Source organism: Cervus canadensis, chromosome 9 (genome assembly GCF_019320065.1).
Source record: "Cervus canadensis isolate Bull #8, Minnesota chromosome 9, ASM1932006v1, whole genome shotgun sequence".
Taxonomy (NCBI): domain Eukaryota; kingdom Metazoa; phylum Chordata; class Mammalia; order Artiodactyla; family Cervidae; genus Cervus; species Cervus canadensis.
The window spans coordinates 38,116,145-38,137,590 of NC_057394.1; the positions used below are offsets into that span (position 1 = coordinate 38,116,145).

The 21,446-nt window shown below is 38.6% G+C and overlaps 1 protein-coding gene across 6 annotated transcripts in view; it reads left to right on the forward strand.

Annotated features, from left to right (window-relative positions):
• Positions 1 to 21,446, forward strand: part of KLF12 (Kruppel like factor 12) — a 521,123-nt gene that overhangs the window by 160,990 nt on the left and 338,687 nt on the right. For all 6 annotated transcript variants that reach the window (XM_043477481.1, XM_043477486.1, XM_043477488.1 and 3 more), the window contains one exon: positions 849 to 912. In XM_043477481.1, coding sequence (XP_043333416.1) covers positions 880 to 912 — 33 coding nt within the window. In that variant the 5' untranslated portion in view covers positions 849 to 879. The remainder of the gene's footprint in view (positions 1 to 848; positions 913 to 21,446) is intronic.

Genomic DNA, 21,446 nt, shown 5'->3' on the forward strand with positions numbered 1-21,446 from the left:
AGCTTATTTTATAATAGTAGTTTATACTTCTTAATCCCATACCACTATATTGTCTCTCCCTACTTCCCTCTCCACACTGATAACCACTAGTTTGTTCCCTTTATTGGTGAGTCTGCTGCTTTTTTATCTTCACTAGGTTGTTGTATTATTTAGATTGCACATGTAAGTGATATCACCCAGTCTTTCTCTGTCTGACGTATTTCACTAAGCATAATACCTTCCAAGTTCATCCATGTTGTTAAAAATGGCAACATTCCATTCTTTGTGGCTCAGTAGTTTTTCGTTGTATATGTCTACCACATCTTCTTTATCCGTTCATCTGTTGATGGTCATTCAGATTGCGTCCTTATCTTTGGAGTTATTTGCATTATTATAAATAACGCTGCCGTGAACTTTGGGGTTCATGTATCTTTTTGAGTTAGTGTTTTTTTTGTTTTGTTTTTGGATATATCCTGGAGTGCATTTACTGGGTCATATGGTAGATCTAATTTTAGTTTTTTGAGGAACCCATTGTCTGTACCAATGTACATTCCCACCAACAGTATACAAGGGTTCCCTTTTCTCCACTTGCCAACATTTATTTGTTTTCTTTTAGATGATAGTCATGTTAACAGGTATGAGGTAATATTTTATTGTGGTTTTTAATTTACATTTCCCTGGTGATTAGCACCTTTTCATGAGCCTGTTGTTACCTGCATGTCCTCTTTGGAAAATGTCTACTCAGATCTTCTGCCCATTTTTAATTGGGTTACTTGTGTTTTTGATGTTGAGTTGTATAAACTATTTATATATTTTAGATATTAACCCCTTAGCAGTTCTCATTAAGTTTTTGTCTGCTTTTCTTTCAGGATCAATGTGACTCTAGAAACAAATGGATGAATGAATATCCATATGAAGAGGAAAACAATAAAGGTTGGTTAGTCAAATTGAGTAATTGCAGTGGCAGTCCTATTTTGAACATTAATTTGGGGCAATTATTTTCATTAGTGCACTGCTTTGCCTGTGGGGCAAAGGTCAATGCTTAGACACATTCATCTGTCTATAAAGTGTAATTTTTTTTAAACGCCTAAGTATAAAAAAATTACAAAGAAGCTAGACTTTTTTGTGCAAGTCAAGCTATCATCAGTTTCCAAAACCGAAACTGTTTTAAGAATCAACTTTAAAATGATAATTAGAAAATTGAAACTGATCACTGGGACAAAAAAAAAAAAAGCCAGATTTTCCTACCACAAGCATGATATTCATCTCAGCCCTGGATGGCATCTGATTGCTGTCAAATGCTGTCCTCTTTGCACCTGCAGTCTTGGCTTTCTTCAGGGATAGGATAGGATGACAATGAGAGGCTTTTAACTGGCTTTTTCATAGCAAAGTTCAGGTATAAATTGGAGGGTAAAAAAAAAAAAAATGCCAAGAATTTCAATAGTTATCAAGTGCTGGCTATCATTTTGTGGTATTTATTTAAACTTACCTTGTACTGCATACTGGTCGTAATACAAAAATCACACATTAATGCTAAGAAAATGACAATATGTTAAGCCATTTCCATTTCATAAAGGCTGGTACAGAGGCATGTGTACCCTATGTAGCCGCATAGCACATACAATTTAATACTTTCCTCCTTCCATTGCTCCTGCTACTTTCACATAAATGTACATTATGTCTTTCTGCCAGCTCACCTTCACGTGTGTGCATGCTGAGTTGCTTCACTTGTGTCCAACTCTGTGACACCATGGACTCTAGCCCACCATGCCCTCTGTTCATGGAATTCTCCAGGCAAGAATACTGGAGTGAGTTGCCATTCCCATCTCCAGGGGATCTTCCCAACCCAGGGATCAAACCCAGGTCTCTTAAGTCTTCTGTATTGGCAGGTGGATTCTTTACCACTAGGGCCACCTGGGGAGATGGTGCTACTTAAAAATGATTTTCCAGATTATATTTTTCACTTGAAATTGCCTTCTTCCAACTCAACATCCATTCATGATAAGAAATATTAACAAATTACGCCTAGAAGGAACATATCTCAATAAAGGCCATATATGACAGGCCCACAGCTAACATCATGCTCAGTGTTGAAAGTTTGAAAGCTTTTCCTGTAAGATCACAAATAAGGCAAGAGTGACCACTCTTACCACTTACATCCAGTATAGTACTGGAAGTCCTAGCTAGAGCAATCATGTAAGATAAAGAAATAAAAGTTACCTGAATTGGAAAGGAAGATGTAAAATTGTCTTTACTTGCAGATGCCTTGATTTTATATAGAGAAAATTTTAAAGACTCAACCAAAAGACTGATAGATGATCAGTGAATTCAGTAAAGTTGCAAGATACAATATAGGCATATACAAAATTCAGTGGCATTTCTGTAAGCAACAAAATTTCTGAAAAAGAAATAAATTGATTCCACTTAGAGTAGCATCAAGGGCTTCCCTGGTGGCTCAGACGATAAAGTGTCTGCCTACAATGCGGGAGACCCGGGTTTGATCCCTGGGTCGGGAACATTCCCTGGAGAAGGAAATGGCAACCCACTCCAATATTCTTGCCTGGAAAATTCCATGGATGGAGGAGCCTGGTGGGCCACAGTCCATGAGGTCGCAAAGAGTTGGACGCGACTGAACATCTTCGCTTGCACTTTCTTTTCACAGTAGCATCAAACACAATAAAATACTTAGGTATACATGTAACTTAGGAAGTGAAAGATCTCTATGCTGTAAACCACGTGACATGGATGAAAGAAATGGAAGAAGACAAATGGAGAAGTACCTCATGTTTATGGATTGGAAGAATTAATACTGTTAAAATGTTAATATTACTGAAAGCCATCCATAGATACAGTGCATTCCATATCAAGATTCCAGTTACATATTTTATAAAACTGGAAAAAATTTCTGAAATTCATATGGAACCACAGAAGGCCTCAAATAGCCAAAGAAATATGGAGAAAGAAAAAGCAGGGGGGTGGTCTCACATTATTCTTTCTGATTCCAAGTTATACTGTAAAGTTGTAGTCATCAAAACAGCATGACACTTGTAAAACAGAAACCAGCAAATAGACCGGTGGAACAGAATCGAGAGCCCAGAAATAAACTCAAGCATATGTGATCAACTAATATTTGACAGGGGAACCAAGAATACTCAATGGAGAAGATGGTCTCTTCAATAAATGGTGTTATGATACTTGGATTTTCATGTGTGCAAGAATGAAAATGGACCCGTATCTTACACCTGTCACAAACGTTGAATCAATCAATTACAGACTTAAATGTAAGACTTGAGACAAAGAAACTCCTATAAGAAAACATAGGAACAAAATTTCTTGACATAGATCTTGCTAATGTTTTGGATATGACACCTAAAGTACAAGCAACAAAATAAACAAATGGGATTATATCAAACTAAAAAGTTTCTTCACCATAGGAAACCATCAAAAAGTGTAAAGACAACCTACAGAATGGAAAAAAAAAATATTTGCAAACTATATATCTGATAAGGAAGGGTGTAATATCCAAAAATATAATGTACACTTGTTATCAATAGAAAAAGAAAACCCCAAATAACCAAATAAATGGTCAAAAGTCTGAATATGACATTTCTCCAAAGAAGATGTATCAACAGCCGGGTTCATAAAAACATGCTGAATATCATTTAGGCATTTAGGGGAATGCAAATTAAAACTACAGTGATATAACATCACAGACCTTTTAGAATGACCATAATTAAAGAGAGAAGAGACAGTGCTGGTGTGGATGCAGAGAAAAAGGATGTGTGCGCTGGTTGGTAGGATTGTTAATTGGTGCAGTCACTATGGAAATTTTCTGGAAGATCCTCAAGAAATTAAGACCAACTATCATGTAATCCAGCAGTTCCACTTCTAGGGAAATATCTAAAGGTAATAAAAACACTCAACAAAAGATATTTGCACCCCCCAATGATCATTGCAGCATTATTTATAGCAACCAAGATATTGAAACAAACTCTGTGTGTGTCAACAGATGAATGGGTAAATAGGATGTGGGGTGTGTGTGTATATATATGTATGTATATATATAAACACATATAATGGAGTATTAGTCAGTCATTAAAATGAGGAAATCCTACTATTTATGACAACATGGATGGACCTTGAAGGCATTATACTAACTGAAATAAAGACAGATACAAATACTGTGTGATCTCACTTGTATATGGAATCTTTAAAAAAGAAAAAAAGTGCCTTTTTCCTCCCTTGCTAAAATTTCTCCTTTGTAATATTTGTTTCTGGAAAATACTCTAAAAGGGAGTATCAGTTCAGAGATGATACAGGGAGATTTCTGGGTGTGTGATAATGTTCTTTTTTTATGAGCTCATTATTACCTATATAGATGAATTAACTTTGTAAGAACTGATTGTACTGTGTACTTACTTGTATGTGGATTAGTGGTGTGTTTGTAAACTGACTTTAGGGCTTTGGATGTGAAGGCCTGATCTGAAGTGTTTGTCAGTTCCCATGGTGTAAATATTCCCACCGGTTTCAGTGGTTTAAAAAAGAACTTGCAAGATTCTTAAAATTTAACAGTTGGCTCTTATGAGCTGCTGATGAGCTAACTCCAGCAACTACTGATAATTGCATTTATAATGTAAAGATAAACAGTTTTCTATACTCCTAAGACAAATAGGGCAAATGTAAATTCAAATAGTCTCAGCTCATTCCTCTGTCAACATGAAAATCTTCACTCATTGTCATACAAGAAGTTATCACTTTCCTTATATATGAATTTAATACTGTATTTATGTTTTTGTTCAGTTATTTTTATGTTTGAATGGATCAGTGTTAAGTTTTGTACGTTTATACATTTTGACAGTGTCGTTGTATAACTAATTTTATGACAACTGAGGATGATGGCAAAGAGAATCATTATATTAATACTTACCCTGAGGATAAACTGAAGATACTCTCTTGATTAGCTATAATATATTATGTGTGATTCATTCTAAATGATCATGCCTCATAGCTCATAAGTCATGAGTTCAGAAGTCTTTATAGAGGGAGGGACAGTGAGTATTTCACTTAATGTGTTTGTCCCAATGAATTACATTATTTATCTGCTGTTTTTCATATTTTTAAATCTGTGCTTTCAGTTATAGAGGCTTCAGAACAAATTCATTGATACTTGTTTTTAAACCTGCTTGGATCAGGTGGTGTTAGTTTTCATAAGGTCTGATTCAGAGAGAAAATTGCAGCTTGGAAATTTATCTTTTCTATATTTCACATATATTCCCAAGGTCAGTTTTAAGATGACGTTTTTAAAATGTCAGCAGTGGATGCAACATTTCCACTGTCTACATAATTGAAAAGGGATTTGAATATGGCTCTTAAAACTATTTTGTACGTTTCCAATTTGCCAGTGGTGATAAAATCTTGCCAGAGCTACAGAATATGATGTGGTGCCTTTCTGCTTAGGTTCTAACATTTAAATAGCCTGAATAGCATTTGTAAAATTTCTTTTGTGGCCATATCAAGAGTCTTCTAGAAGCAGTCTTCCTTTCCCTTTCCCATCAATGAATCAATAATGTATAAATATATATAGTGTATAAATACATATATTTTATATCTATATAAATTCACATTAAATTCTTTAGTCAGTTTTTAAATTCTTTTTTGTCCCTATACCATCTGCCATTAGATAATATTAAATAAATTCTAAAAAGATTCCAGTTACCATTAATCTCTACTCACATATATCAGCATAAAACCTGGTCTATAAGCTCTTTAGCATATTTTAGCAGTTTCTCTCATTGTAAATGTTTGTGGACCTGACTCCACAGACCTGACTTTGCTCCACTGTTTTCCAGCCATTTCAGTATGTTGCCCAGTACTCTGAGCAGATGGTTCAGAGCAGGTGTCCAGAACATATGCATGTGTATACATTAGTCCGGCTTATCAGAATTCATGTTCAAACTTTTGCTCCAGTGTTGGCAGTGGATAAGTTTGGAAAGCAAGAGGACAAGAGCACACCTTTCTGAGAAAGTTTTAATTCCCTACCAAAATTTTGTTTCATAGCAATGGACAGGTATAATGTGGTTACTTTAAATTTCTTTTCCATAAAGTTTCAAGATGATCTTCACACAAAGTAGAAAACTGTACCAGCAACAAGCCAGTCTTTTCTCCCATTTTGAGCTAAGATGGCATAATTGTTGAGAAAGCCCAGGTTGATATAAGTGAAATGTATTGTCAGCACTGGGCTACTCTGTATTTAGGTAGTCACCTGGACCATAAACATGGAATCAGAAAAAGTGAGGTCTTGCTCTGCAGTTCTTTGTCTGTAGTATCTTGGGCCAGTGACTTCTTTCTGAATTTTAATTATCTGAACTGCAATGTGGAAAAATAACACCTGTCCTGCCTATTTCAAGAGTTGTAATAGGGGTGAAAGGAAATGCTACATATTTGTGAAAATAATTCAGAGCTGTAGAGTCCTAAAGGTGTGGGTGGCGCTTGATACTCTTATTTATATAGGATAAGACAGAGATTCATGACTTTCTTGTATGATGTCACATCAAAGTCAAGTATTTCAAGAGCTGAGAGTGCCCATGAAGGGCATCGAGTCTAACATGTGCTTGATATATGGCTTTCTTCCATAAGAGTTAGTTGGTTACTTTAGCACTGTATCTTGAGTACTCTGTGCAATTTCTTACAACGTGTGGAAGTTCATCCTGTTTCCATGCATACTAGTTATATTAAAAGTTTCTTTCTTGAGCCTAATCAGTAAATTTGATAATGATCCAAACTAATAGGTGTATCTCATATTTATTAAAATATCATCCTTTGTGAGGTCATTCTTCTGTCAAGTCCCTTAACTCTTCACTGTCTAGTTTCTTAGACCTGGGATATAAGAACAAAATGATATACAGGGATTTGAGAAAGATTGTGCCATTATTGAAGTAGGATAAAAAGCTTTATTATTTGAAAAGATGATGCATAACTCATTTAAAAAACACTACAGCATACAAAGCCCCATCACTTCCTTGCCTCATACTTGTTGGCACTTGGTGAGCATTATTGACAGCATCTGTGTGTACATATATACAAGAAAATAGAGATGGTTTTGCAAAAGTAGGACCATATTTATATTTTGCTTCTAATGTAGAGTTATTTTTTGTTTGCTTCTGATGTAATGGAATATTTAGAAACTGGGTTTAAACCAAAGAATTTACTATTTTTAAGTTAATATCCTTTCACCAAAGTGATGCTATTACTTGAGAATTAAGAGAAAGACCAAAAATAAATAATAAATAAATAAACTGCTTTGAATTCTGGTATTTTTGTCTTTTTTAATGACTGAATTTAACTCTAAAGAACATCTTTTGACTTTCTGCTATGAAAGATGGGTAGATTAATGACATTTCTTTTTAACTTGCTTTTCTTTTCTTCTTTTACTGTTTTCTTAAAATTTAGGTTATTAATATTTATTTTCTGATTGCTAACTATAGTTATCAAAACTATTTAGTCTGAATTCTTCTTTTTCTCAGAAATATGGAAACACTGCTTTATTGTCATCTGGCATTTGGTGTCACTGTGAAGCCTGAAGCAAACTGATCTTTGCACTTGTTCTTGTTTTGCTTTTTGTTCAGATGTCCATGGATTATTTTTAGTAAGCTAGAAAGACGTTCAGTAACTTCATCAGTTTTTCTTCTCATTTTTTCTCATTCTGTATCAGTTTTTCTTGGATCTTGCCATTTAACTCTGAGAAGGAGACTCTCTTTTTATGTCCTCATATTTAAATACTGGGCTTCCTTTGTGGCTCAGCTGGTAAAGAATTCACCTGCAATGTGGGAGACCTGGGTTCGATCCCTGGGTTGGGAAAATTCCCTGGAGAAGGGAACGGCTACCCACTCCAGTGTTCTGGCCTGGAGAATTCCATGGACTGAAGAAGGTATCTTTTCCTTTTGTTCTCTTCTTTATTAACTCTAGGTATAACATTTCTCCTTGGTTTCTTGTATCATCTTTAACTATTTTATTTCACTTGAGTGTTCATTCTCATTCAGTATTTTTTCTTGCTATATTTTCAGCCAAATTCTTTGTTATTTTTTAGTTTCTAAAGTGGCTTTTCATCTCTGTAGTGTTTTATAACCCTGTCCATTTATGTTCATCTGATTCAGATATCTTGTATTTTATCATTTGGGCCCTTGTACTTCTTTCCTGAACATTATTTTCTTTTAAAGCAAGAGCCGTTTGTTTAAATTATTACTATTATTATTGGGTCTGTGAAGTGTTGCTTAAATTCTTCATCTGTTTCCTTGGGTAGTTCTTCTCATGATGTTTGTTCTTCATTGGCCTCTTTCTTCCCTTTCTGTCTTGCTTTTGATATTTGCTACTTTTATGCACAGTTTCCTTGTGGCCTGTCTCTGGTTTTTACCCATCTTTGAATGGGGCCAGTAGTTCCCAGTGTGGCAGGTGGTATTGTGGGTAGGGGCACCAATCATTTTGGACAGGAGCCAGCTGTGATGGACAAGTTTGTATGTCAGCTTGACTAGGCCACAGGGTGCCCACATACAGCATTATTTCTGGGTACATCTTGGAGAATATTTCTAGGTGAGGTTGGCATTTCAACCAGTGGACTCAAAAAGCAGATGGTCCTGCCCAGTGTGGTGGGCATCATCTAATCTGTTGAGGGGCCTGAATAAAACAAAAGTGGAGGAAGGAAGGGATTAGTCCCTTCTTAGCTGCTTAAGCTGGGATATTAGCCTTCTGGCCTTGGACTTGGATTCACATGATCCGCTTCCTTGGTTCCCAGGCCTTTGGACTTGGACTGGAATTACACCACTAGATTTCCCAGTCTCCAGCTTGTAGATGCAGATCATGGGACCTCTCAGTCTGCGTAATCACATGAGCCAATTTTTATAGTAAATCATGTGTCTCATATATAGATGTTTTGTGTTCAGGTGCTTAGTCATGTCCAATTCTTTGTGGCCCCATGGACTGTAGCCTGCCAGGCTCCTTTGCCCATGGAATTTTTCAGATGAGACTACTGGAGTGGGGTGCCATCCAGGTGCCATCCTACTCCAGGGAATCTTCACCACCCAGATATCGAACCTCTGTTTCTTGTGTGTCCTGCATTGGCAGGTGGATTCTTTACCATATACCTGCCATACATCACATATACCATATACCTGCCATGTGGTACACATGCCATATATAGACAGACACACGTATACATACATACATACACACATATATCTGTGTGTGTTTATATGTATCTCCTATTCCATTTCTCTGGAGAATTCTCACTAATATAAAATAAGCTGTCAGCATTCTGTGAGTGAAACAAACAAATGCTGCACCAGCTAACTGCGGCATACCCAGTCAGCTCAGGATTTGATTTCCTCCAAGAGAAAGGCAGATGTATCTATTTCTTATCAACACAGAGTAACAATTTGGAAATCCCTAGTTAGACCCTGAAACCAGAAGCTGAACTATAAAGTAGGTACCCCCAGTTACGTGAGTATCCCAGCATTTCTTCAGTCAAAGGAAATAATACATACACAGTTACTGACCTGAAAAGCAGATTTTCCTGAAGTCAAACTGACACAATTGTAATGTGTAAAATTACAATCATGTGTAACATGATATAAAATGATGAAAATGACTGTTTTAATGACACATAGTAGCTAGCAGACAGTATGCAAATCCTTTAGCATTTTTTCTCATTTAACTTTCACAGTAACTATGTGGACATATAAAATTAACCATCACATCTATGCTGTAGTGTGAATGGGTTTAGTAATCATATACTTAGACTCTGTTATTTGTTAGTTATTGGGCTACAAAGACAAATTATATTTAGACCCTGATTTCAGGGTTACATCATCTCAGGAAAAGGCAAATAAGTTATTACAATCTTGATATGATTAGTGCTATGATTTAGTGAATCCTAGGGAGTTGATGTGAGCCATAGAAGGCTTCACTGGTGAAGTGACCTTTGATCTGGGCCTTGAATGATGATGTCACATTGACTGGAAGAAATAGAAAAAAGTCATAATATCCTGTTTAAAAATAAAAAATTCTAAGTAAATATAAAAGTATATTGTCTCTCCTTTGGGCACAAAAGTGCCCTGCATTATCTCCTTTTAGAGTTAAAGGTAAATATGATATTCAGTGATACTATTCAGTATTTCAACCAAAATCTATTGAGGCTCACTTGTGTGTCTAAATGATTTTTTCTTTCTCTCCACCTCTGTCTCTCTCCTGTTACGTCTGCCTCTCTCACATTTTCATTCTCTGGCCTTTTGATTATAGTGGCTCTTCAGCTAAGCTTTATGTCATCCTATTTAGAGCACATTACAAAAGTAGTTTACATAATGTATTTTGCCAGAAATTTTCAGGAGTGATCATAAAAATGATATGAACTTCTTTTAAACATAACCATTTCAGTTGAACAGTTTTGATTTAATGAGAACATCAGAGTATTAAAGCAACAGGGTGATTGTTGAAAACATTTGTTGAAATATAACATCTATCTGGTTAATTTTGTTATTCTCAACATGTGTGCATTTTTTTTAAAAAAAGTGTAGCCTCCTTCACTTTTCCCCTGTTGATGTTAGCTGAGAATTAATTTCTTACTGTTCTCGAAAGAGACACTTGTTTAGTAAAATCATGAATAATTATTGACTCAACAATGAGAGTGGTTCTTTACCTTATACATAATTTAGCCCTTCAGTATAATTTATGCCCTAATAGAAGTAAAACTTACAAATATTACAGTTTAAGAGTCAACTGGTTACTTATATTCACCATGCTTTGTTTTCCTGGAATTTTAGATCTGGTACCAAATTCTGTATCAGGCAAGGTTTACTCAGAGAAATCGAACCACGGGAGTGGTAGAGAAAATGGGATTTATTACGAGCATTTGACCATATCTATTTGTAGACATTAGTTGAGCAAGTTAGGCATGGTTGTTGCTTCTGTGTTTTGGATATTAGACCTAAATCCACAGGGCAAGCAGTCAGCAAATAAGGTGCAGGAGAATGGGGGTGAACCAGAAGCCCTGAGGATGAGCTGAGTCCACACAGACTTCTCGCTGCTCCCTAGGCTCTAACCTCCAGGATGCTCTGGACCACAGGGGAAGCGGGCGCCTTCCTGAGTCGGACATATCAAGGTCGAGAATCAGATAAGCTGATGGAGAGCCTGTAGGCCGGCCCGCCCCGAGGCGCAGAGTGACAGTGGGCGTGCACTGCACCCACGTCTAGAGCCCTGGAGCCGTCTTCCTCCTGTAATGAGAACAGGGGGGCTGCTGCCCCTCTGCCTTCTTGAGTCCCACCAACATGTCCCTTGTAACCCAGGGGCGGTGCTGGCAGTGTAACCCAGGAGAGCTCAGCCAAGCTGTGACGGTTCATAACGGTTCATGGACTGCTGAGTCCCTTTGCCCATTCTCTCCATTTTCCTGCAGGAGTCTCCTTCCCAACCGTTCCCAGTACTTTCTGAGTATTGGACGCCATCTATCTTTTCTGATTCCTGCCTTCTTAGTTGTTACTTCCGTTCCTGTCCAAGGACTGGAAGCACTGGACCTGGGACCCAGGCTTGTAGTGGAGATAACCTTCCACACAGAAAAGTCTCACCAGCTCTGGACAGCCACCTCCCTGGAGTCACTGTTTTTGAGCTCTGCCCATCTTTTGAGAAACAATAGGATCTCTGCTCATCTCTTGAGGAACTGCAGGATCCTTTGTGGCCTCATGGGGTACATGACCAGTTTTGGGGGCTTCCCTGGTGGCTCAGAGGTTAAAGCATCTGCCTGCAATGCGGGAGACCTGGGTTTGATCCCTGGGTTGGGAAGATCCCCTGGAGAAGGAAATGACAACCCACTTCAGTATTCTTGCCTGGAGAATCCCTGGACAGAGGAGCCTGGTGGGCTACAGTCCATGGGGTCTCAAAGAGTCGGGCACGACTGAGTGACTTCACTTTCACTTTCTGCTTCCTGTATTTTGATTGTTCATCTATGATGTCAGAGAATGGTCAGGCTTAGCCCAGGACCATGTGCCGATAGGGAGCTTTGATTGAGAGCATAGGAAGATCAGATATACCTTGAGAAAGAGGGGAGATTCTGATTTTATGCATGGTGAAATTAAGTGGGGTATCTGGATATTAGGGGTTTTTCCAGGTGGTTCAGAGTAAAATTATGAGCAGGAATGAGATGGAGACATCATACTCAGAGGGAATGAAGAATACCAGGGACAGTGTAGGTTAGAGGTGAAATTGACAGGCAGTAACTAAACACAGTTTCTGGGGAGCAGCTTAGGACCAGGCATGTGTTAATTCACACTGAGTTCAGGAACCAGCAGGCATTAACACTGAGGGAAGAACACGGTGGGTTATTACAGGGCAAAGGGTAAAACTGATGGGACTGCAGAAATGGGAGCATGCTGGCATCAAGGACGGTGGAGCCTTCTGGACAGACTGGGAGGCCAAGTGGCTCTCTTTCCTACATGTCAACTCTCCAGTGTTGGGGAGGCTTCCTCGAGGTCTGTGTCGAGCCATGGTGTGGAGCCAAGAAATCCTGTACAGTGGACATTCCTGGAACAGGAGTAGAGGAGAACATTTAGTGAGGTGGGTGAAGGTCAACAGGAGAAAAGTATTAGCTTTTTACTGAGCTTGAGGGGGAGAAAAGAAAAGCTTTTGGAAGTAACCTGCCTTCAATTCCCAAAATTCCACCCATAACCCAGGACAGACTTGATTCTGATTTGTGGTTTAGAGGGAGTTCAGAAGAAGCATTCTAATCAGATAGAGAGTAAGAGCAATTTGTTGTTTTTCAGGTGCTCAGTCGTGTTCAGTTGTTTGTGATCCCTTGGACTGCAGCATGTTAGGCTTCCCTGACCTTCACCATCTCCCAGAGCTTGCCTAAACCCATGTCCTTTGAGTCGGTGATGCCATCCAATCATCTCGTCCTCTGTCGTCCCCTTCTCCTGCTACCTTCGGTATTTCCCAGCATCAGGGTCTTTTATAATGAGTCAGCTCTCTACATCAGGTGGCCAAAGTATTGGAGTTTCAGCATCAGTCCTCCCAGTGCATGTTCAGGACTGACTTCCTTTAGAATTGACTGGTTTGATCTCCTTGCTGTGCAAGGGACTCTCAGGAGGCTTCTCCAACAACACAGCTCAAAAGCATCAATTCTTCAGTGTTCAGCCTTCTTTATGGTCGAACTCTCACATCCATACATGACTATTGGAAAAACCATAGCGTTGACTAGATGGACCTTTCTTGGCAAAGTAATGTCTCTGCTTTTTATTGTGTTGCCTAGGTTGATCATAGCTTTTCTTCCAAGGAGCAATGATCTTTTGATTTCATGGCTGAAATTAACCATCTGCAGTGATTTTGGAGACCAAGAGCAATTAGGTTTCTAAAAAAACAGTTCAGATATTGGTAGAACATACCAGTTTATATTTTTGCATTTATAAGGTACGTGTGTCGGGGGGGGGGGGTGGGCAGGGGAGAGGTTGATTGATTCTAGTTTATGGGTTGATGGTTGCTAGATTTTTTTCTGAGTTTTAGTTACTTTTTAAATTTAATCACTGCATTACTTTTAAACTGAACTGTAGGTGAAATTCACATTCCTTAAAGACCAGGATCACACAAATTGAGACACACTGCCTGCTTCTTCCCTTTGTGAACTCAGTTCTTTCCATTGGTGACTGCTTTTCATGGAAATTAATGTTGCTGACCTTTAGTTGGACATCACCAGATTTTACCATCACCAGATGGTAAAATATTGGAAATCAGATTGATTATATTCTTTGCAGCCGAACATGGAAAAGCTCTATACAGTCAGCAAAAACAAGACTGGGAGCTGACTGTGGCTCAGATCATGAACTCCTTACTGCCAAATTCAGACTGAAATTGAAGAAAGTGGGGAAAACCACTAGACCTTTCAGGTATGACCTAAAGCAAATCATTCATGATTATACTGTGGAAGTGACAAATAGAATCAAGGGATTAGATCTGATAGAGTGCCTGAAGAACTATGGATGGAATTTTCTGACATTGTACAGGAGGCAGTGATCAAGACTCCCTAAGAAAATGAAATGCAAAAAGGCAAAATGGTTGTGTAAGGAGGCCTTGCAAATAGCTGAGAAAAGAAGAGACGCTAAACAACAAGGGAGAAAAGGAAAGATATACCCATTTGAATGTAGATTTCCAAGGAATAGCAAGGAGAGATAAGAAAGCCTTCCTCAGTGATCAGTGCAAAGAAATAGAGGAAAACAATAGAATGGGAAAGACTAGAGATCTCTTCAAGAAAATTAGAGATACCAAGGGAACATTTCATGCAAAGATGGGCACAATAAAGGACAGAAATGGGATGGACCTAACAGAAGCAGAAGATATTAAGAAGAGATGGCAAGAATACGCAGAAGAACTATACAAAAAAGATCTTCATGACCCAGATAATCACGATGGTGTGATCAGTCACCTAGAGTCAGATATCCTGGAATGCAAAGTCAAGTGGGCCTTAGGAAGCATCACTACGAGTAAAGTTAGTGGAGGTGATATAATTCCAGTTGAGCTATTTGAAATCCTAAAAGATGATGCTGTGAAAGTGGTACACTCAATATGCCAGCAAATTTGGAAAACTCAGCAGTGGCCACAGGACTGGAAAAGGTCAATTTTCATTCCAATCCCGAACAAAGGCAATGCGAAAGAATGCTCCAACTACCACACAATTGCACTCATCTCACATGCTAGTAAAGTAATGCTCAAAATTCTCCAAGCCAGGCTTCAACAGTACAGGAACTGTTAACTTCCAGATGTTCAAGGTGGATTTTGAAAAGGCAGAGGAACCGGAGATCAAATTGCCATCATCGATTGAATGATCAAAAAAGCAAGAGAGTTCCAGAAAAAATCTTACTTCTGCTTTATTGACTACACCAAAGTCTTTGACTATGTGGATCACAACAAATTGTGGAAAATTCTGAAAAAGGTGGGAATACCAGGCCACCTTATCTGCCTCCTGAGAAATCTGTATGCAGGTCAAGAAGCAACAGTTAGAACTGACCATGGAACAACAGACTTGTTCCAAATTGGGAAAGGAGTACATCAAGGCTGTATATTGTCACCCTGCTTATTTAACGTATATGCAGAGTACATAGTGAGATATGGTCAGGTGGATGAAGCACAAGCAGGAATCAAGATTGCCGGGAGAAACATCAGTAACCTCAGATATGCAGATTACACTGCCCTTCTGGCAGAAAGTGAAGAAGAACTAAAGAGCTGCTTGATGAAAGCAGAAGAGGAGAGTGAAAAAGTTGGCTTAAAACTCAACACTGAGAAAACTAATATCATGGCATCTACTCCCATCACTTCATGGCAAAAGATGGGGAATCAGTGGAAACAGTGAGAAACTTTATTTTCTTGGGCTCCAAAATCACTGCAGATGGTAACTTCAGCCATGAAATCAAAAGATGCTTGCTTCTTGGAGAAAAGCTATGACAAACCTAGACAGCATATTAAAAAGCAGAGACATTACTTACCAAGAAAGGAACATCTAGTCAGAGCTATGGTTTTCCAGTAGTGATGTAAGGATGTGAGAGTTGGACTACAAAGAAAGCTGAGCACTGAAGAATTGATGCTTTTGAACTGTGGTGTTGGAGAAAACTCTTGAGAGTCCCTTGGACTGCAAGGAGATCCAACCACTCAATCCTAAAGGAAGTCAGTCCTGAATATTCATTGGAAGGACTGATGCTGAATCTGAAACTCTAATACTTTGGCCACCTGATGCGAAGTATTGACTCATGGGAAAAGACCCTGATGCTGGGAAAGATTAAAGGTGGGAAGAGAAGGGGAGGACAGAGGATCAGATTGTTGGATGGCTTCCCTGACTCAATGGACATGAGTTTGAGTAAGCTCCGGGAGTTGGTGATGGACAGGGAAGCTTGGCGTGCTTCAGTCCATGAAGTCAAAAAGAGTTGGACATGACTGAGTGACTGAACTGAATTGAACATATAGATACAAAGGACAGACTGTCTTATTCATGTTTATAAACTCCTCTCTGCTCCACAATGTACTCATTTTGCAGAGGAGAAAATGATGGACGTTGGTGGGAGTCTAGCTTCTTCCCAGATTTTTACTGCCATCGGTGATAACCTTTGTCATTCTGTGAACTTTCGAGAGACTTGCCTAAGGTTGTACTTCAGTTAGTAGAATGTCATGTATTTAATTTTTGTTTCATAACATTTATTTGTACATCATTTCTAAAAGTGCCATTTAGAAAGGCCCCAGTAGAGAAATAATTGTGGAGGTGGTACTTGTGAGGGTATTTGTTTGGGAGGAGGAGAGGTTGAGTGATGAGAGGTAGAGGAGAGTAAGCGAAAGTTGTTGTTTTAAGCAATTAAATGATTTCCACTTATAATGTCTTCTGGTTCTATTATGGATCTGAAATGCTTGCTCATCTAACTAGGTAATTATTGCATCACCATCTCACCTCTTAATTCTCTCCATAGAATTTGAAGAAAACAGATATCAGATTTTCAGAGGTGACCCTGAAACTTTTCAGAGGTGACCCTGACATGCAGTTTCAAGCTCCCCAGCCCTTTGCTGGCTAACTTGGTGCAAATAATCAAGGGGAGATAAAAAGAGAAAAAGCCAAGAGATTTCTGTGTTGCAACTCAGAGCATGAATTGACTCCCCTTCCCTGTTTCTAATCAATTATGCAACAACGCTTATTTTTTATTTTGTTGGAAACAATATATGTTGTTGTAATGTAAGAATTTAATTATAGTGAAGTCTCTAGTGCTTTTTGAATGAGAAATTAAATCTCCATGTTACTTTGCCTCTAACTGTGAAACTGAGATACTGCAAAAGCCCCAGCAGAAGCTGCTGGTAACGTTAGCTGCTCTTTCATTATTGAAATATGTTGAGCAGTTGAGAGAGGAGACTAAAGAGACCAGTGGGTTAGTGAATTGTCATTCTTTTTATGCTGGGTCCATCTTGTTCAGTAGTTCACCATGCAGGGTCTACGCTTCAAGGAAATGATGTTGTTGCCTTCAAGAGCAGTTTCATTCTAGATTTTTCTTCTCAAGTAATGTTGAAAATTTCAAACATTTATATTAGAAACATAGAAATTTGAAGTTGGATGGTAGTATAAGAAATATCTCATTCAAGTGGATTTGTGTAAGTAAGATAAAAAAATCAATTAAAATGAACAGTTAAAAAAGCAATTTGCTTAAGGTGATAGCCTATTATAGAGTGGGAGATTTGGGAGAAAGGAAGGCATAAAGGCAACATGATTACTTGTAGTTCACAGATTTTTGAAACCTAATTTAAGCAAGTAGGTTTACCTTTTGCCTGTTTTTAACTTTAAAGTGAAAAGTATCTGATGGATATCTTTTCAATGAATGTTTGAATAAACGATGGATGGAGGATGAATGAGGACAAAGGAAAGAGCATGAGGGAGAAAATGAGTCCAATCTCTCACCTACATTTTCCTTCTTTTGAAAAAAGTGTTAAGGAGTGTGACCATTGTGATGGAAGAGAGAGAAAGATGAGATCCTGAAACATTGGCAAGTGGATCACACAAAACGTGAAACCCTGAAAATTTATTAGGGTTGACTTTTCCAGTAAGTGGTAATTGAGGGAAACAATGGTTTCCTGGCTTACAGGAGCTAGCCATGTGGAAAATGGCAAGAGAGGATTTTCCTAAACACTATGCTGATGACATAAAAATATTCTGAATACTGCTCAAACTGTGGTTAAATATAATAACAAATATGAAGAAGATATTTTCTTGTACTAAGTGTTTATGATTGTTAGTGATAGACCAGCAATTTCATATGAAGGCATCTAGCAGCATGACCTTGTCTTAATGGATAATATAGAGCTTCAGTAGTTTGGCAAGTTAAGTGTTCTAAGAATTTCCCTTCTACTCTGCTTTTCTTAGTACTTTGGAAATTAAATTTTGATTGTTGTCTTAAAATAATTGCTTGTGTTATGAGATGACTGTGTAGTCTTAACAAAGCAAAATTCTAGCCAACTATTATTTTATTTCAAAATTAGTAACTTTGAAAATTCTTAATCAATGTAAACAATTCTAGTTGAAGGAGTAGAAGTAGGTGCTTTCTTGAAGTTCCTAACCATGTGCTCGTCACGGCCACCTCTTTATGACCCCACGGACTGTAGCCTGTCAGCCTCCCCGTCCATGGAGTTTCCAGGCAAGAATCCTGGAGTCGGTCGCCATTTCCTTCTCCGGGGGAGCTTTCTGACTCAGGGACTGAACTCGTGTCTCCTGTGCTTCCTGAATTGGCAGGCAGAGTTTTTGACCACTGTGCCTCTGGGAAGCCCTATTAAGTATTTGGTGTACATAAAAGAATCTGTGTGCTGTATATGTAAGTTATAAGCGCAAGGATATAGAGAAACTCACCTTAAAAGTAGAATATTTTCAGTATTTGTAAAGATCCTTTTTAGTCTCCTTGGAGAAGGAAATGGCAGCTTGCTCCAGAATTCTTGCCTGGGAAATCCCATGGACAGAGGAGCCTGGCGGGCTACAGTTCACGGGGTCACAAAGAGTCAGACATGACTTAGCAACTAAACAACTTTTAGTCTCAGACATGAGCTTTATCCTTGTATTATATTTAGCTTGCTTTTTATGATACTTGTCATCATATATAAGGACATATTCAGGAACTATATATGGTTTACTTCACCTTGTTGGGGGATCTCGGATGAGTAGGGTCGCCCTGATAGCTCAGGTGGTAGAGAATCCACCTGCAATGCAGGAGACCTCGGTTCAATCAGATTTGTTGGAGAAAGGATCGGCTACCCACTACAGTATTCTTGGGCTTCCGTTGTGGCTCAGCTGGTAAAGAATCTGCCTGCAATACAGGAGACCTGGGTTCCATTCCTGGGTTGGAGAGATGCCCTGGAGAAGGGAAAGTCTACCCACTGCAGTATTCTGATCTGGAGAATTCCATGGACTGTATAGTCCATAGGGTCACAAAGAGTTGGACATGACTGAGTGACTTTCACTTATTTAGGGACTTCCTAGTGGTGCTAGTGGTAAAGAACCTGCCTGCCAGTGCAGGAGACATAAGAGCTGCAGGTTCGATTCCTGGTTGCCCCCTGGAGGAGGCAACCTACTCCAGTATTCTTGCCTGGTGAATCCCCATGCACAGAGGAACTTTGTGGGCTACGGTCCATAGGGTCTGCAAAGAGTCAGACACGACTGAAGAGACTTAGCACATCAGATGAGTAGGGTTATGCTCTTTTCTTTTGTAACTTGCTTTTCTTACTTGTATTTTGTTTCTGATTTTCATCCACACTGGTGTATGTAGGTAAAATTATTTACTTCCACAACTGAATGGAGCTGTATTTTATTATGGCTGTACTGTAATTTATCCATTCTTCAGCAGTAAATGTTTCTATTTCTTGTAGCTTTTCTTTTTTTTTTTTTTTTGCTATTTTAAATAATACTGCTGTGTACAGTCATTTACATGTGTCTTGGTGCCCAGGTAGAATGTTTTTCTGGAATATATGCGTAGGAGTAGAATTGCTGGATTGTAGAGAATGCACATTTTCAGCAACACTACATAGTGCCCAGCTGATTTTCCATATTGTTGCAACACTTAAATAGTGCTGTTTAATAGTTCTGTTTCTCCACATCCTTACCAACTCTTGGTTTCTGCTGATGTTTAGAGTTTTGTCAGCCTGGTGTTGGGTTAAATATAGTGTTTCCTTCCAGCCTTAATGGTGATTTGCTGTTACTAAAGGTTTATGTGTTTATTGGTTATTTGGGTTTCATCTGTGGAATTCCTTTTCACATGTTTTGCCTATTTTTCTATTGAGTGGTAGTCAATTTTTTTTCTCCCCTTGGGGTAGATAAACAGGACTGATTAAATACATTGAAAGTATTTTCTCCAAGATTGTGGACCTTCTTTTTACTTTTTTAAATAATGTTTTTATTTTTAATTTGGCTGAATATGTATCTATTCTGTAGACATCTTAGGTGGCGCTAGTGGTAAAGAGCCCACCCGCCAAGGCAGGAGATATAAGAAACATGGGTTCGATCCCTGGGTTGGGAAGATCCCTTGGAGAAGGGTATGGCAACCCACTCCAGTATTCTTGCCTGAAGAATTCTGTGGATAGATGAGCCTGGCAGGCTACAGTCCATGGGTCGCACAGAGTAGAACATGACTGAAGCGACTGAGCATGCATGATATCTATTCTATTGTTAGTGTTTTCTATGCATTTTGTCATGATAATTTTATATAGGATATTTGTATCTACTAAGTGAGTTTGACCTGTAATTTTCTTTTCTTATACTGTTTGGAATGGAATTTGGTATCAATGTTAGAATCTTCCTGTTTCTATTCTTTGAGAGCATGTGAATAACTTGAATAATCTTATCTTTACATATATGGTAGAAGTCACTTATAAAGCTATTTGGGAGTAGAATTTTCTTTGTGGCTAAAATTTGAACTTGAAATTCATGTCCTTTAGTGGTAAAAAGACTAGGTTTTCAATTTCTTCTTGAGATGATTTTGGTAAGTTGTATGTTTCTATAGCACTGTGTTTCTATAAAGTTGTTCGTTTATTTTAAGATTTTAAATGTATTGGCATGAAGATTTTATTGGTTTACCAGAACTATCATAACAAAATATCATAGACTTGGTGGCTTCAGTTCAGTTCAGTCGCTCAGTCGTGTCGACTCTTTGTGACCCCATGAATTGCAGCACACCAGGCCTCCCAGTCCATCACCAACTCGCGGAGTTTACTCAAACTCATGTCCATTGAGTCGGTGATGCCATCCAACCATCTCATCCTCTGTCGTCCCCTTCTCCTCCCGCCTTCAGTCTTTCCCAGCATCAGGGTCTTTCCCCATGAGTCAGTACTTCACATCAGGTGGCCAAAATATTGGAGTTTCACCTTCAACCTCCATCCTTCCAATGAATATTCAGGACTGATTTCCTTTAGGATGGACTGGTTGGATCTCCTTGCTGTCCAAGGGACTCTCAAGAGTTTTCTCCAAAAAAAAAAAAGAGTCTTCTCCAACACCACAGTTCAAAAGCATCAATTCTTTGGTGCTTAGCTTTCTTTATAGTCCAACTCTCACATCCATACATGACTACTGGAAAAACCATAGCTTTGACTAGACGGGTCTTTGTTGGCATAGTAATGTCTCTGCTTTTCAATATGCTGTCTAGGTTGGTCATAACTTTTCTTCCAAGGAGTAAGCATCTTTTTATTTCATGGCTTCATTCACCATCTGCAGTGATTTTGGAGCCCCCCAAAATAAAGTCTGCCACCATTTCCACTGTTTCCCCATCTATTTGCCATGAAGTGATGGAACCGGATGCCATGATCTTTGTTTTTTGAATGTTGAGTTTTAAGCCAACTTTTTCACTCTCCCCTTTCACTTTCATCAAGAGGCTCTTTAGTTCTTCTTCACTTTCTGCCATAAGGGTGGTGTCATCTGCATATCTGAGGTTATTGATATT